This window comes from Dipodomys merriami, unplaced genomic scaffold, assembly GCF_024711535.1.
Source record: "Dipodomys merriami isolate MVZ:Mamm:240054 unplaced genomic scaffold, mDipMer1.0.p SCAF_9, whole genome shotgun sequence".
Taxonomy (NCBI): domain Eukaryota; kingdom Metazoa; phylum Chordata; class Mammalia; order Rodentia; family Heteromyidae; genus Dipodomys; species Dipodomys merriami.
Window position 1 is genome coordinate 16,422,350 of NW_027206512.1, and position 17,500 is coordinate 16,439,849.

Genomic DNA, 17,500 nt, shown 5'->3' on the forward strand with positions numbered 1-17,500 from the left:
TGGAGAGTCTAGCATCATGGCCAGTACTTACCACCATATATTTTGGTCTGACCTATTTCCACAGCTTTGTCTGATCTATGAAGTTACTGTCAACACACTGGGAGGTATTATTCATGATCCTGCTGAAGTTGGGGGTGACAAAGAATCACTCTTGGGAAAAATACTAAGAGGAAAATTGTCTCTCAAGAAACAATAAAGCTCTTTCTCAGTGTCCCCCTTCAAACATTTTATTTTTAAACCTATCTGGTTGACAGGAATGAAAGTCACACCTCTGTCTGTATACATCAAAGACTTTATCATAATATAAAAACAGTTGAATGGCACTGCCAAAATTCTCCATGTCTTTCTGATCTGTAGGTAATGGGGACAGAGATTGGGATAGGGACAGAAAAGATTGGAGAGCAGATGATCAGAATTAGGAAAAAAAATCTCACATGACTGCAGTTTTAGTTAAAGGAAAGGGATATTAAACTAAGAGAATGAAGACACCTGGACTTTGGTATTGTGATCATCCTTAAGGGTCATAATCAATATCTCTGTAAAACTTGTCTGCAAAGACTTGTAATAAGTCTAAAATGAGAAATAGGTGAAGAGGTAAAGGAAGCAAAGACTTTCAGAACGTCCCTGTCCATATGAAATAGAAACATGTCTCTTGTTCACATAGCAGTCCAGGGAGGATGTTCCTGCTCAGATCCACATAAACTCCTAGGAACTGAAACTGATGACTCCTTGGCCATTTCTATCAGCAAGTGGTTCTCAAGATTTCACAGGGTCATTCATTAAAATAGGGGGTGGGAGTTGTGGGGTTAAAGTTCTGAACATGTCAGCATGAAAGTATTCACAGGCTTGACCTGGATGACCTCTGCCCCAGTTCTTTCAGATCAAAGTTAATTATAGGGTTACAACTAAAGTAGGAGCCTGATTTCCCTGGGTGGCCATATGTGCCTGCAGAGGACTCAGGATCAGTTTGTAGCCTCTTCCTAGGCATTACAGTCACCAGATGCCTGGTATATTCCAAACACTCTACCAGGCACATCGGATGTACATCTCCTACTCATCCTCAATGTTAGGTTGTGGTAGGTATATAATCTTAATTTTACTGCAAAGGAAACTGAAGTGCAGTATATAGAACAGCTATGCAAATGTAACTATCTTCATCTTTAGCACAGAAACTATTAATAGGACATTTACTATATGCAAGATGTTCTTAGTGCCCCAGAAAACATTGTCTTTAACTAGTTTATTCAAAAAAGGAAAATGATTCTCCAAAATGCCAAACCCTAATCCCTGCAATGTGTGACTATGCTATAGTTTATGGGTTAAGGGACTTTGAAGATACATAAAGGCTTGGAGCTTTAAATAGGACATTATTCTGAACTGGCTAGGTGAGCTGGATATCAGTATATGAGCCCTAAACAGAGGAGAAATTTCTTGTTAGAGTAGAGGCGCCATGGGTAAGAATTGTACAGACCATTACTAATTCTGTAATATAGAGGGTCCAGGAATAATATATAGGCCTCCAGGAGTGAAAAGGTAGTCTCTTCTGACAGCTGGTAAGGAAATGGGGACCTCATTCTACAAATGAATTCTGCCAACAACCTGAATGAGACTTAAGGCAGGTTTTCCATGAGCTTCCAGAAGGAAATACATCTCCATTGGTGACTCAAATTTTGCATTGAGTACCCCAAACAGAGAAGTATAATCAAGCCAGGCTGTGCCTGGATTTTCTGATTCCCAGAAGTTATAATACAATAAAAGAGTTTCTAAGCCACTGAATTTGTGGTCATTTGTTTCAGTGGCAGAGAAAACTAATGTAGTTTCCTAAGTCTTTGAAAGTAAATGGTCTAAGACTTGAATGGTAAATGGATTTTAATTTTATGCATTAATAAGTGGAAGTCAGTGTAGAACTGGGATTTGAAACTAGATAGTTAGATTCAAAATACTTTCCCCCATAAGACATTATACTTTTTTCAATGACATGTTGAAATGTTTTTTAAGTGTGCACGGTGCTACATAAATAAAAATTTTATTCACATTAGGAGTACTATTTATTTAATAAATGTGAGTTGGTCTTAAGAGTACATTGACCAGTAAAATTCACTCACACAAAAGTAGTTTAGTTTGGAATTTATTTTCACATCTAAATGACAAACAAAGGAGAGCTATTATGTTGTGGTTTATGTCTTTTTTAAAAATTCAACAAACCCGTTTTATGTGCATAAATAATTAATTAAGAGATCCATTTCAGCTCTATAACTTTGAGACAAGATCCAATTAAAGCAATATAGAGGCAGACAGTTAAATCTATCTTTTGCTTTCTAAGGTACTAAATTGGTCTTTTTCTTTAAGAAGTGGATAAATTACATTTCCTTGCTCAAGAATTCTCTAGTTTCATAATAATCTGTGAGGGAAAGAAACAATAAACATAAGAAGAAATATGTGAACATTTGAAATTTAATTAAGATAAATCAACCCACAAAATTTCCAAAAACATCTAACTTCTTCATATTGTAAGATGCTGTCTTTAAAAAGAACATGTATGACAGAACTAGTTAGCATGTCTATAGGATCTTTGTAGGAGTAATTGATCTTTAGAGAATTAGAAATTGACAGTATCTGTTTCAATATCCACAAGGGATAGTATTTTCAACAACTATGTAATCATTTGCTCTTTTCTAAATGCTTTTTTCTACATGTAATCTTCAGAGAGTTGCCAATCACTAGGAAGCTTATATTTAGGTGAAAGCTTATTGCATGTTAGTTATGTTTAATTTATTTTTATGATATTGTTCTCCATAGCTAAAATTCAGTGTTCCAAGTGAATTTTTTCTGAAACCAAACAAAACTACAAATGCAATGTGGATAATAAAGTAAGTCTCCTAACCTTTTCCACAGTTGATGATGGCAATTTAAGAAAAGCTTAAGGTTACAATGAGCAATAAATAAAAGAAGCAGGTGCAAAACATTCATTTCAGATGTAAAAGTTCTATTGCCTTTATGTCTTCAGTTGTATGCCTCCACTTGCATCTAATATTTTCTCCTGTCATCCCAATAGGAATACTATGACAAAGGAGATTATATCATTCGGGAAGGAGAAGAAGGAAGCACTTTTTTCATTTTGGCAAAAGGAAAGGTAAATATTAATTAATGTGTATTTAACGTAAACCAAAAAGTTTTATCCATAAATGCATAGTGCTCTTTAGGTTTGTGACACTATAAATCTTCTGCATCTTATGGGCAAAAGAACTTCCTTGGGAGCATTTCCTGAGGTTCTGCAAAAGAGGTAGGTTTTGGGGTAATGCAACAAGAGGCCTGTTCTGAATTACAGCTGAAGAGTAATTCTTTTAGTGACCGACCTCATGCAATTACTCCACTTTCTTTGGGCCTAACTTCATTATGTATAATGGCTAGGTTATCTCTGAGGTCCTTTATTATCAATAAGTGTATATTTCCCATCAATCCAAGAATAGTGCTGGAATATTATTTCATCCAGCAGACAAGATGACAAGCATGTAGAGAAAAATACAGTCAACAGTTGATGGCTATAAAATCTATAAAACCAACATGGATTGAGAATTTTATAGTCTGTAACTCAAACTGATTTACATATGGGTGCAAATTTTTCTTTATATACATTTGTCTATCTATCAGTGTATCCTATCTACATATCCATCATGTGTCTGTGTCCTTGTTCTTTTTCTTAACTTAGTTTTTAAGTGGGTAACTGTTCTGTGTTGACTCAGTGTTCCTCAGAGACACAAGGGCATTTGTGATATATTGAGGAATAGACTCAACTCTTGAGTCCCTGTATCTTTAAGTTGCCAGATAGTTTATATTTTATATGTTCTGTGGAAGAGTTTATTATCAGAGTCCGGAGTTTTCTTTTGTAATATTTTTTGGGGGTCTGGTCGTGGGGCCTGAACTCTGGGCCTGGGCGCTGTCCCTCAGCTCTTCAGCTCAAGGCTAGTGCTCTACCACTTGAGCCACAGCGCCACTTCCGGCTTTTTTCTTTTTGCTTATGTGGTGCTGAGGAATTGAACCCAGAGCCTCATGCATGCAAGGCAAGTGCTCTACCACTGAGCCACCTTTCCAGCCTCTGTAATTTTTTTTTTGTTTACAAAAATGCAACTGAAGGGGCTGGGAAGGTGGCTCAGTGGTAGAGCACTTGCCTTGCATGCCTGAGGCCCTGGGTTCGATTCCTCAGCACCACATAAGCAAAAAGAAAAAAAAAAAGAATTGTTTTGGGGCTGGGAAGGTGGCTCAGTGGTAGAGTGCTTGCCTTGCATGCAAGAGGCTCTGGATTCAATTCCTCAGCACCACATAAGCAAAAAGAAAAAAGCCAGAAGTGGTGCTGTGGCTCTAATGGTAGAGCGCTAGCCTTGAGCTGAAGAGCTGAGGGACAGTGCCCAGGCCCAGAGTTCAGGCCCCACAACCTGACCCAAAAAAAAAATGCAACTGAACTTTGAACTGTGCCCCCAGTGAAAGAAAAATATTGACAAAATGTTTCAAACCTTTGGACCAACTAACACTCAGAACTAATTCCTACGATGTCACCTCCATATGGTCCTTGTGTTTAAAAGAAAGAATTCTGGTCAATAAAGGGGTTGTACTTATTCTCAATATTTTAAAAAGTTAATTCATTAACATAAATATCAGAAATTCTAATCACCATGAAATAACACTATTAACATGTTGACTTGAAATAATTCTAGCTATAAATAGGTAATGTTGAAGTTTTTGTTTGTCTTTGCTATGGGCTTCTTGTACTTTCCTGGACCATATTTCATTTTAGGATGCCCAAAGAAGTTGTGGTCCTTTCTCCAAACTACATCTTGTATTCCATTTCAGAGGGTACATAGGATCTGGCTATTTTGTGATACTTGTGATTGTTTGTTAACTCAATTAGACTTTTTGAAATAAAAAAACACCAAACAGGACCATTAATATTTGCTTTGAGGATCTGTAGGAAGGAGCTACTAGATTCATTTTTAAAAGTTACCTTGAAATATGTTATATGTATGAAATCACATAATAAAACCCACCAAATGATTTGAAAAGGAAAGGAAAGACATAGATAGAAGTCTAAACGAGGGGGTAAATTTGTTCAAAGTACATATATGTGTATATAGAATTACCACAATGAAACACTCTTTCACTATTGATGTATGCTAGTTTAAATATAGTAAAATAATGTATAAAAACAGTAGCTTTAAAAAATTAACTTCTCTCTTCTTTTAATTCTGTAACATCACTTAGGTAAAAGTCACACAGAGTACCGAGGGCCACGATCAACCACAGCTGATAAAAACCCTGCAGAAAGGAGAGTACTTTGGAGAAAAAGCTCTCATCAGGTGAACCCATGAATTTATATGGATACTTAAAGTGCTTGGACTGTTTTACGTGCATATGAAACTATTTATTCAGAATCGTCAAATTGAGCTACCAACAAATGGCAACAAATACCTAGGAATGAAACAAAAATGTTTGGATGGCTTCAAAAAATTGATATGAAGGATACAATTATACTAACTTTGCACAGAAAATCATTGAGAAGTCTCAAGTTTGTTAAGAAAAATAAGGTTGGAGTTGTATTAGGTTTGAGTTTGAAATAAGAGAAATGATTGAATGGGAAACAATTAAAATGGGAAGTGATTAAAATGAGAAAATTCGAAACAAAAACAAGTTTTACAAAACTTGAAATAGTGCCTTACTTAATTTTTGTAATCAAATGGAAATTTCATAAAATTGTGAGGTTTGTTTTTTTCCAATCACAGTTACTCAAGTCAGGTAATGGCTTCCCTAACTTTCTCCCAGATTTTCCATCCAGTCCCCACCCACATGTTGTAGTTCATTTTCAATATAGTTTCTAGTGAGTACCATTGCTGCATTTGTTCACGTAAATTGTGATTATTTTAAATCATCATTTAAAAAGTAAGGCATACTTAGGAATTTCTGAAAGTTTTTTATTTTGCACATTTTAGAAACAACTCAAAATACTATATTTGAAATTTTTATTTCAACCTTCAATCTTTTGAGGTATGAGTTCTTTTGCTATCGATCTAACTCATGAAAAAATGTTTTCAATGGCAGATTAATGGCTCAGGGGACACACTGCACTGCCTGAAACTCAAAAAACCTCATGTGTAAAGAAATACACTTTCCTAGGTATAAGTAGCTTCCTGAAATATCAAGCGACATACCTTTTTTTGGAGTGACATATGTTCTTATGCAGATACTTGGAATTACTTAAGATCTCATTTAAAATTGATGCTGTAACTAAATTATTGAATTCCAGATTTATGCTTAGAGGAAATAAGTTGCATTGCTGTTCATTTATTATTTTCTTGGCTGCTTTATGAAGTCTAGATTTTGCTGATTTGTATGACAGGTTTGTCTAATTTCAGTGAAAAAAAGTACTTAGAAATTACTTAAAGACAAATTTGATTGTATTAAAATTATAAAGCTATTCATTTTAAAAGCAAACTCAAGTATTAAAATTTTTAAATGGTTATAGCTTATTAAACAATTTATAAATAATATTAAAGTCAGGCTGAACTTTGATTTTTCAGTTTCTAGCTGATAATGGGATAATTTCAGTAAAAGGGAAGTTACCTTTCTTGTAATAGATAATCATCATGTACTATCATCTAAGACTTCAGTATGTCTTTTTAACATTTATAGATTGTTTTTCTCATACTTCTAGACAAAACAAGCTCATACTCAATTATATTTTCTTCCTATGACAAACAGAAAGTTAGATTTAATGCATAAACATTCAATTCCTCACATTATTTGAAAACATAAAGCTAAAGTGAATGAGAAGGATGTTGCAGTCAAATATTTTTTACATTTTTATGCTATCACTTTTTTAGGAATTGCTTACTGTGATTCAGATTCCTTGTATGCTATACACATTCATGACTTGATATGAAATAGTTCCACAAGTTCTTGATTAATTTTATTTGTAGAAATAAATCCATGGCATTTATACAGTTACTGTGAAATAACCTGGAGTATATGAACATTTAATAGTTATAAAGCATTTGTCAGTGACCACTGTGACACTGACATGTGAAAGGAATGTTATATCTTTTTCCTTTGTCTGAATTCACAAACCAAATAGTTGGTCTACAACCCAAGGCTATGTGTATGTTCATGGCTATATCCACTTCTCCATGTCTCTTATCTCAACTACTGCTACCTTCCCCAACTAGCTCTACCTCAGCCTTTGTCTCTGCTTCAGTGTCTACTTCTCTCTCTCTCTCTCTCTCTCTCTCTCTCTCTCTCTCTCTCTCTCTCTCTCTCTCTCTCTCTCTCTCTCTCTTTCTCTCTGTCTTTAATTACATGCACAAATTGAGCACTATCTACTGTGCTTTTGATCTAAAAACTCACTAAACTGATGTTCTCACTGTTCTCACTAATACTGTCTAGCCAGGATCTTGTAAACTGGGGAGAGACTCTACCATAAGTTATGCATGATATCAATCAGGCAGACACAGAGCTTCTTTGAAATGGAAGAGATGGGCTATGGGTGGAATTTCTCTTTGTCCTTCACTAAGGTGGTGGGCCTTGAGTGATTCCATACTCTGCAGGTTGCCATTTATATTGAAGTTGTCCAGAGCTTTCCCAATGTTTACTTCTAGGTCACCTACAATGGATCTCTGAACAATGAATACTAGATAAAAGGTGTACCTTTCTGGCATCTTGAACTTATAACTGGGGGACAAATCTAACATAAATAAGGCTTCTAATAATAAATACATTAGTTATATTTGATTCATTGGCCCTCATTAAGAAATTAAACTTGCCATTAGATAATACATAATCCATCTTATTCTACTATTCTACTATTCTACTATGCACCTTTAAGATGCTACTATTAACCACACTACATTTTATTATCAGCTGTAATTCATGTACATTACTCATTTCATATTTTAAATCAATAATATGAATTTTAGATTCTATGAGATGAAGGTATATTAGTATTTAACGGAATGAATGATATGGAACTGAACACCATTTGGGGATTTTATTCTCAACAGGTTTATCATATTTTAATTTCTTGACTTTTTCCCAGCAAATCTCTCTGATGAATTCCTTTTTACTTTGACTTCATGCTAATTAGTTGTTCTTCTTTGATCAAGAGGTAGGTATTTTATTTTGAGTGACACAATGCTCAGAACAACATTCTATACAAAGTTATAGTTAATGATTTCTGTATGTTCCCAGGACAGTTATCTACTCTGAAATTTTGTATACATAACCTTATTGGAATGCATTTCAAATCCTCTCTGTGTATGAGTTTTTACATGTAGGCATGTGTGTGTGTGGCTATGTGTGAAAATAAATCACAATGTTAAAAAAGTATAGTGTTTGAAAGTTTAAGTGATGGATGTGACTTTTGTGTCAAGTAGTAGATTCTCTAACAAAGATGAATGTGTGGTTTCTAACTGTATCAAAAGCTGACTTCCCTGCTTTTATCCACAGTGATGATGTCAGATCAGCTAACATTATTGCTGAAGAAAATGATGTCGCGTGCCTGGTTATAGATCGAGAGTGAGTACATTTATGTTGCTGGAGAAAGCAGACTATTGCTACCACAGAAGACTTGGCCTTCTGTTACTCTAAAGGCTGATCTGTTTGGGTTTTTTTTGTTGTTGTTGTTTTGTCTTTTTCATCACTACTCAGAAATGCTGGCCAATCCTCAGCTGTGAGCACTTCTGATTAAAATTCATGAGAAGGAACTGGGTCTTCTGATCTAATCTGTCTGTGGCACTGGCAGATGCTGGCAGGCTAAATATTTTGCGTGCAAAGTTTGTACATAAATACCAGCCGTAGACTGATTTAAATTCTACATTGTCTAGAGAAATACGTTTATTAATGGCCTTATGGATTTATTCCCATACACATAGTGAATCATTTTTTAAAATTTTTATTCAATAACCTGGCTTAAACACATTATTGATTACTTATTTATACTTTTGTACTGATAGAAACTCAGGTGTTTAGGCTCTTGTTCAGGTTTCTCTAGTATTTTAGTTGGGTGATAAGGCACTGTAAACACTATCTAGGGATTTTATTCTTAACTGGTTTATCATATTTTGATTACTTGACTTTTTCTAACAAATCTCTCTGATAAATTCATTTTTAATTTACCTCCTTGCTAATTAGTCTTTCTCTTGTAATCAGGAGAGAGGCATTTGAGGGGAGGTTGTCACTCTACAACTTGAGCCTTACTTTCAGTACAGGTTTTCCCCACCTGGTTAGTTACCGATAGGAGATTCCAGGATTTTCCTACTCCGGCTAGCTTCAAACCCCAATCTTCGGATCTCAGCCTGCTGATTAGCTACCATTATAGGCCATAGTTTGTTTTCTAATGATGTGAGCAATCAAAATAGTTTTGAACAGGGCTGGGAAGGTGGCTCAGTGGTAGAGTGCTTGCCTTGCATGCATGAGGCCCTGGGTTCAATTCCTCAGCACCACATAAGCAAAAAGAAAAAAGCCAGAAGTGGTGCTGTGGCTCAAGTGGTAGAGCCCTAGCCTTGAGCTGAGGGACAGTGCCCAGGCCCAGAGTTCAGGCCCCACGACCGGACCCAAAATAAATAAATAAATAAATAAAAATAAAAAAACTAGTTTTGAACAAACTCTCTCTCAAAACATAAAATATTCAGTGACAACTTATATTTCCAGAAAAGCCTAAACATTTGCATTGATTTGTGCCAGGTATCAATATTTTTGTCTTTCTTGTATTTTTTTTGAATAACTTTAATTTTATATCCTTCACCCATGTCAAATTATATTTCTACTAATAATCAGTTAAACATTTTTTGCCTTACTAGATATAATGAAAGAAATTCAAATGTATCAAAGCTGGGCTATTGTCTATGTAAAGTCATAGTATAGCCAAACAAATGGATGTACTCATGAGAAATATCAGAAAACCAGTGAAATGACAAGAGGTCTTACAAAGGAGTATATAGTCAACTGCTGATTTAATACAAAGAAAATTTCAAACATTATGCCCACTAAACAGTCACTTAATATCTTATCCATAAACTTCTTACGAATCTATGCTTTCTTCACACTTATTAGGAAAATTCCAAACCTAAAATTATTTCATCTAGAAGCCAAGTGTTACTTAAAAAGTTCGACACAATAATGCTAATATGTTTTTTTTTTTTATTTTTTATTTTCTTTGTTGGTTGTGGGGCTTAAACTCTGGGCTTGGGAACTGTCCCTGTGCTTTTCAGCTAATATGTTTTAAAACCTGGCACTTCTTGGTATCACTTAGAATTGTATTTATTCTCCATTACAGATAAGAAAAGTGAATATAAAATAGATTAAAGAATTGCCCAACAGTGCATCTGTGATTAAGAAGGATCTATTTCCAGCCTTCCTGAGTCATTTCCATCTTCTCTCTTCTCTCTTCTCTTTTCCATTTGGCTCTCATAGCACCTGCTCAGAAAGTGAAGCAGTGGCTATGTGGCCAAATGGTTAAAATTGTATTTTATTTTTTAGTGTGGGAATGGTGCTTAAAGAATTAACAGCATTTTTTCTGAGTAAAGTATAAATGTGGAACTCACTTCAGGTGAAATAAAATTCCAAAGAAAAGATTCAGGGCTAGGAAAGTGTCAAAGGTGCTCAGGTAAAGGTAATTTTTGTATGACACTTCTCATGTGGAAAATGTTTTGGTACAATATTGCCTCAATTGTTCATTTTTCTATATGAGTTTCTTAAAAATACATGTATGAACTGAATAATATTGGCTGTAGGCTATAGTTTCAAATTGTTAGGACAGAATATATGATAGAGAGGAAGAACTCTTCATTCTTCATTGCAATCACATACATGCAATGTTTGTATATTAGCTCTGTTTTACAGATTATTTGTAAGCTTATAATTTAAAAGTTTAATTTACACGGGTATTATTGGTTGTCTGTATGTTTGGCACAATACAAAATGAAATATGATATGAAGAGAATTTGAGCATCAGCTACACCTAGATTGTACTACAATTTTAATTTCCTTGGACAGTTAGGGTTATCCCAACATTATATTTATTATTTACATTTCATTTCACTCTGAAAACTATTGTTAAAAAGTGGTATGATCATCCTAGTTATGACTTACAGATTCAATTAAGTTCCTAAAATAATGCTTACAGAGCACCCTGTATATCTAATTTTAAATTTACACTTAATTGTTTCAATTAACATCTGTCTTGCCATTCTTCTGCAAGCTTCATGAATACAGCAACATGGCACTCATACCATGAGGCTGCATTGTCAGCATCTGACATAGTCCTTGGCATGAGGACAGTGCTTACCAGATGGTGGTTGAATGAAGGGTACCACCTTGAACTGAGATGCAGTGACTGAAAGCTTCCAGATCTGCATTTCTTCTTTCATAGGCATGATTTCTAACAAATGCTTAGAATGTTTACAGGGCCAAAAAGGAGAGTTAAAAGTCTGGGTTTTCATTATTTTGCAAAGTTGATAAAACCTGTGAATTTATTGTTTGGCAAGAGCTCTAAACAAATGGCAAGTACTACTGGTGACGTCTCCATTACTGATCGATCAAATCCCAAATGAGTTGATTAGTCTGTCCTTCAAACTGTGAATAAACACAGGCTGTGTCAAAGTTACAGCTACAATGTGGTAGCTATTCAACCATTGCTTTAAGATTAAGGAGCAGACGTAAGAGGCTTTTCTTTGTTGTTGCTGTTTTTAATGTACTATGTGCTTTCTTGTTTCTTTTGTATTATTCTCCCTATGGTTTATTTCCTGTTGATTTTGGTACTCTGATATTATATATACATTTATCTGAATTAGGGAAGGGAAGGGGAAACAGCAGAATGGTGAGACAAAGGACAAGGGGGAAAACAATGTAACAGCAACATATACAAGACAAAATGTTGGAAATGATCTTTACAACTTGGGGGGGAGGGTGAAATTAGGCAGGAGGGAAAGTAGGAGGAAAATGAGGGAGGGGTAACAAGTTCATTAAGAAATGTACTTATTACCTTACTTATGTAACTGTAACCACTCTCTATCTCACTTTGACAATAAAAAAAAATATTAAGGAAGGAGCAGAATCTACAGAGACTTGTGATACCAGTGTCACCTACATTTAAAATAAGATGTGTTTATAATAATATTTCAGTGAGTTTAATAGCAAAGAACAAATGTTGTCAAAGGGTAGAATAAAACGAAAACAAAAGCACACAAAAATCTTTTTTTTTTTTTATTTGAAAGTTTCAGCTGTTCTGGAAATCAGAAATCCCACAGCAGTATTATTTTATCTCTTACTGCAGCCAACAAGGGTCATGTTACAGAACAATCAGAAAAGAATGGAAGGTATTTATGGAAGTGAGGCTAAAATGGCAGCCTAGTTCTGCAATACCTGCTGAGTAATATGAAAGTTAATTGTCAATTAAATGTGTGTAGAGGCAGTCAATCATGACAATACATGATTGAGGTGGTACTGGTTTTATTTAGTTTTAGATGTTTGGAGGTAATGTTTGTTTTATTATATACCAGGTGCTTAATGTTACTGGGATGTTTAAAGCAGGTTCTCTACTTTCAAGGTTACTATTTTGTTGTAGCGAATAAAAGTACCCAATAGTCACAAATCAAGGTAGATGGCTAGATGTGGGCATGTGTGAAGCCTTACAAGTATATAACTAAGAAAATGATTCTTTGACTAGGGATTGATTCTTTTCCTCATAGGTAGCCTAGTATACAAGAAGTCCTAATGACAAGGGAGTGGATGGGACATTAGAACAGGCATCCAATATATCTGTATAGCATGAGCTAGCATGCATCTTTGAGAAATATTAAGTTAAAGTAAAAAGAATATTGGAGAAGCTGGGCACTAGTGGCTCACGCCTGTAATCCTAGCTCTTCAGGAGGCAGAGCTCTGAGGATTGTGGTTCTAAGCCAGCCTGGGCAGGAAAGTCCATGAGACTTTTATCTCCAATTAACCACCAGAAAACCAGAAGTGGTGTTGTGACTCAAGTGGTAGAGGGCTTGCCTTGAGCTAAAGAGCTCAGAGACAGCACCAGCCCCAGAGTTCAAGCCTCACGACTGACCAAAAAACAAAATATTTACATATATTGGAGAACTTAATTATGAAAGAATGTTAAAGGTAACAATGCTCAATAGGAAATGTACTCATTATCTTACTCATGTAACTGTAAACCCTCTGTACAGTATTTTTACAATAAAAAATATAAAAAAGAATGTTAAACGTGGGAAATGGTCAGAGACAATAAATGTTTGTTTTAAATTTTAACATACATAATCTAATGCAATTAAACAATATTAGAAGAATCTGTAACATTTGCTACCCATAGATTCAGAAAACACATCAGATAAACTCCTTTTCACTGTCTCAAAACAATACAAAGCCAAAAAAGAAAGAAAGGAAGAAAGGAAGAAAGAAAGAAAGAAAGAAAGAAAGAAAGAAAGAAAGAAAGAAAGAAAGAAAGAAAGAAAGAAAGAAAGAAAGGAAGAAAGAAAGGAAGGAAGGAAGGAAGGAAGGAAGGAAGGAAGGAAGGAAGGAAGGAAGGAAGGAAGGAAGGAAGGAAAGACTGTTGAGAAATCAGAACTGCAAACAGAAATCTGTAGAAAATGTTTGATCTTCTCACTGATAACTGTTTTCAGAAACTCAAAGGATAAATATAAACTTCTGGTAACTATTCTACATCATTACAGCCTCTTTTGACATTCCATAAATGATTTTAAACAGTTATGAAAGCCACAAATAACTGAAGTTTTTGGGAGATTAAGAATAGCAATTTGTTGTTTTAAAATATATATGTTTAATATACTACAATGTTTAATATACTACACAGAATAAATACTGCATTACCTTTAAAAAAAGAATAGCGATTTGTATGGCCATTATCAGAACAGAGCCATTTATTTATTTATTTATTTGTTTGTTTGTTTGTTTGTTTGTTTAGAACATTCAACCAAACTGTTGGGACATTTGAAGAACTCCAAAAATACCTTGAAGGGTATGTGGCCACCCTGAACCGTGATGACGAAAAGAGACATGCAAAGTACGTGGGGAGACATTTTCCTATGATAGACTTCACTTCTGCTGGCAGATAAGGATGGGAAAGGGATGGGGAACTTGGTTCTGCCAAGCAGCTATTAAGTCAGTTTACAATTACAACACATCTTGATCAGTGTTACTCCCTCCATCATTCTCTGTCATCTATCCAAACCCTACCCACTTCTCTGAAATTACCTGGATCTATTTTTGCATATGTACATTGAATGTTGTGGCTGTATTTGCCCACCCTTCTTCTCTCCACTCATCTGACACTTCTCTCCTCCCACTTCCCCCCCCCCCAACAAAACATGTTTCAGCTTCCTATTATTCATTTTGTTAAGCTGTAACTTAGTGGTTCAAAGGAGTTAAATCATTGGCATCTTCCCCTGCATATAGCATACATAATTTGTTTGTGTATATATGTTGCATATATGTTTATAATTTAGATCTGTCTTCCAGATGTGAGAGAAAACATGCTGCCTTTGTCTGTCTGAGCCTGATTTATTTCATTTGAACTTAATTTTTTCAAAGTCCATCTATTTTCCTGAAAATGTCATCATGTTATTGTTACTGAGAGATGATTAGAATTCCATTGTGTATGTGTTTGTGTGCATGTGTGTGTGTTTGTATATGTGTGTATGGACCAAAGAAAGGTGATATATATGCATATATATGCACATATATCATATGGAGAATATATAGAATATATTAAATATTTAATATAATATGTAGAGAATATATGTTTTCTCTAGTCATATATATCACCTTTATCCTTTATATATTCTTTTATATATGATATACCACCTTTATATATATTCTCATATATATGATATATATGACATATAGATATATTTATATGGAGAGAGTATATATATCGAATATAGATAGAATATCTATATTCTATCTATATTCTATCTATTTTAGGGCATCTGGGCTGTTTCCATAAGTTGATTATGGTAAATAAAAATAGTGCAGCAATGAACATAGACTTTACCAGGAAATTCTTGGGAACTTTTAAATAGTTCTTCTACAAACAAGGTACTTCCTACCACTCCCATAGAGATTAAGTCTGTAAGTAGTCATCATCTTTTGGAATGATGAGTAAGAATTGTAGGGAGATATTTCCCAGTAAAGAGAATTATTTATTTTGGTGATTGAATTGCAGGGTCAATGGTACCATATTAAAAGTAAGAGTAATATTATGGCTTGAAAAAGCTTCCCGAAGCTTTATCCAGGGACTTATGGATATAGACAATGGGTTAAGTAAGCCTTAAAATGTACTAATAGTGATTTTTAAAAATTGAATAGAAAGCTGATTTTGTTAAGTGTGATTATTTTCTAAAACATAAACATTCGTATTTTCTTTATTGTAATACTGAGGGTAGAACTCAGGGTATCATGCAAGCGAGGTCCTAAATCCTAGGCCTTTTTAATATTCTGAGTGAAAGCTTAGACATGTTTCTGAGATACTTTCAAAGTTGTATGGCAAATTTTCTAGAAGACTGAATTTTGGATTAAACTAGAACAATAAATCAGTAGGGGCTAATAAGTTTTTTTGCAAAGAAGACAGTGCAGTTACATTTTTAACTTTATTATTATTAATTAATTTGTGTGTGTGTGTGTGTGTGTGTGTGTGTGTGTGTGTGTGTGTGCTAGGTCTGGGGCTTGAACACAAGGCCTGGGTGCTGTCCATAATATTCATTTGCTCAAGGCTAGCACTTTACCACTTGAATCACAGCTCCACTTACAGCTTTTTGTAAAAAAAAAAAATGATTTTTAATAGTTTATTGGAGTTAAGAGTCTCATGAAGTTTTCTATCTGAGCTGGCTTTGAACCACAATCTGCTGATCTCAGCCTCCTGAGTAGCTATGATTATAGGTCTGAGCCACTGGCTCTCATGATTTTTTTCAAAAAACTTATCTGTTGTACGAAGAGGTTTCAATTCAGCATATCAGTTTTTGAGTTAAAGCCCGCCAAAGGCCTTTTTGTAATAACAGTTTATACATATACATATTTATAGGTATATATACATATACTTCAGAATGTTAAGTCTTAATTAGAAGCAAAAATAAGTTTCCCCAAGGAGTAATATTTATACATAAAATAAGAAATGTGTTTCAAAGTTTTACAAAGCAATTTTCCCAGCCTGGGTAAGCCCTCAAGAACTTTAAGAGCTTACCAACGTAACACAGGTAGTAAAATGTGGGAAAGACTTTTAAGGTAGCATTCTAATTGTGTCGCAAAGGAAATCGCTATGATTTTATTCCCTTCCATCAGCTCCTTCTCTGGGTTGTTTATTAACAACTTTACTGAGGTATAGTTTGAAGGCTACAAAACTTATCCATTTTGTTTCTTGTTGAGTCTCTTTGACCGTTGTACAGTGTGTGTGTGTGTGTGTGTGTGTGTGTGTGTGTGTGTTATGTTCTCTATCATTTCTCCCCAGATGTGAATCCAATCCTATCAAAGCTGATATAGTGTCTGTGGCACTCTAAGCAGTAATATAGACAGAAGTAAGACTTGAGTAGAGTTTATAAATGATCTGGTGCCTGCCTGACTAAAGGTGTGTGTGTGTGTGTGTCAACTTTCACTTCTCTTGTTCAGGAGATCCATGTCTAACTGGAAGCTGTCCAAAGCACTCTCTCTGGAGATGATTCAGCTCAAGGAGAAGGTGGCCAGATTTTCCTCATCATCCCCATTCCAGAACCTTGAGATTATCGCCACACTGGGCGTTGGTGGGTTCGGAAGAGTTGAGCTTGTAAGGGGTTTACGTTTCAAGCATCTGAGAGAAGCCTTTTGGCTTCTTTTTGTTATTGTTTTGTTTTATATTCCAGCTTATCTTGGAGGACTATATGAATTATCATTTCTATCTTAAATATTGTTTTGAACTCAAATTGGGAAAGCAAACTTTGCCATCTGTCTATTGTATAGCAGCCTGTCTGTGCTAGTAACATAATAACTAGCTGCAATTTCAAGCAATCCTTTAGTGAATGGCAACTATTGGAAAATGTGCCAAGTAAGCATTCCCAAGGGCTACAAATATGGAAAAAATGTATTTCCTAACAGCAAAATGTGTGTCTATAGATATATACACTCATAACACATTAACTCTATATTTTAGAGAAATGGAATCTAGCCAACAGAAATTCTATAGAAGAAAATCTTTAATATTTTAGTTATAGTAATTAACTTCACTGCCATGTCTGCATTCAGTTTTCATTATCCTATTTTGGGGCTGTTTAAAATTTTCCATCAGGGCAAAAACACAGAAAAGATGACTGCAAAAAGATACATGAAGTACAGCCTCTGTAAAGCTCAGTAAAACAGCTGTAAACTTACAGCTGAGTTCAGTTGTATTTTCCACATCACCAACTGTCTGTGCTTCATAATCACCTTCCAAGGAATAGCAGAAGTAGCTCTGTCAGTTTAAGTGTTCTAA

General features: G+C 34.9%; 1 protein-coding gene across 4 annotated transcripts in view; it reads left to right on the top strand.

Moving 5' to 3' along the window:
- Positions 1-17,500, top strand: part of Prkg2 (protein kinase cGMP-dependent 2) — a 116,059-nt gene that overhangs the window by 51,505 nt on the left and 47,054 nt on the right. For 2 of the 4 annotated variants that reach the window (XM_070012967.1, XM_070012968.1), the window contains exons 7-11: positions 3,056-3,133; positions 5,257-5,351; positions 8,491-8,559; positions 13,970-14,068; positions 16,666-16,819. In XM_070012967.1, the coding sequence (XP_069869068.1) occupies positions 3,056-3,133; positions 5,257-5,351; positions 8,491-8,559; positions 13,970-14,068; positions 16,666-16,819 (495 nt within the window). Of the gene's footprint in view, positions 1-3,055; positions 3,134-5,256; positions 5,352-8,490; positions 8,560-13,969; positions 14,069-16,665; positions 16,820-17,500 lie in introns of those variants that run through there. The other 2 variants (XM_070012969.1, XM_070012970.1) reach the window with 2 other exon arrangements.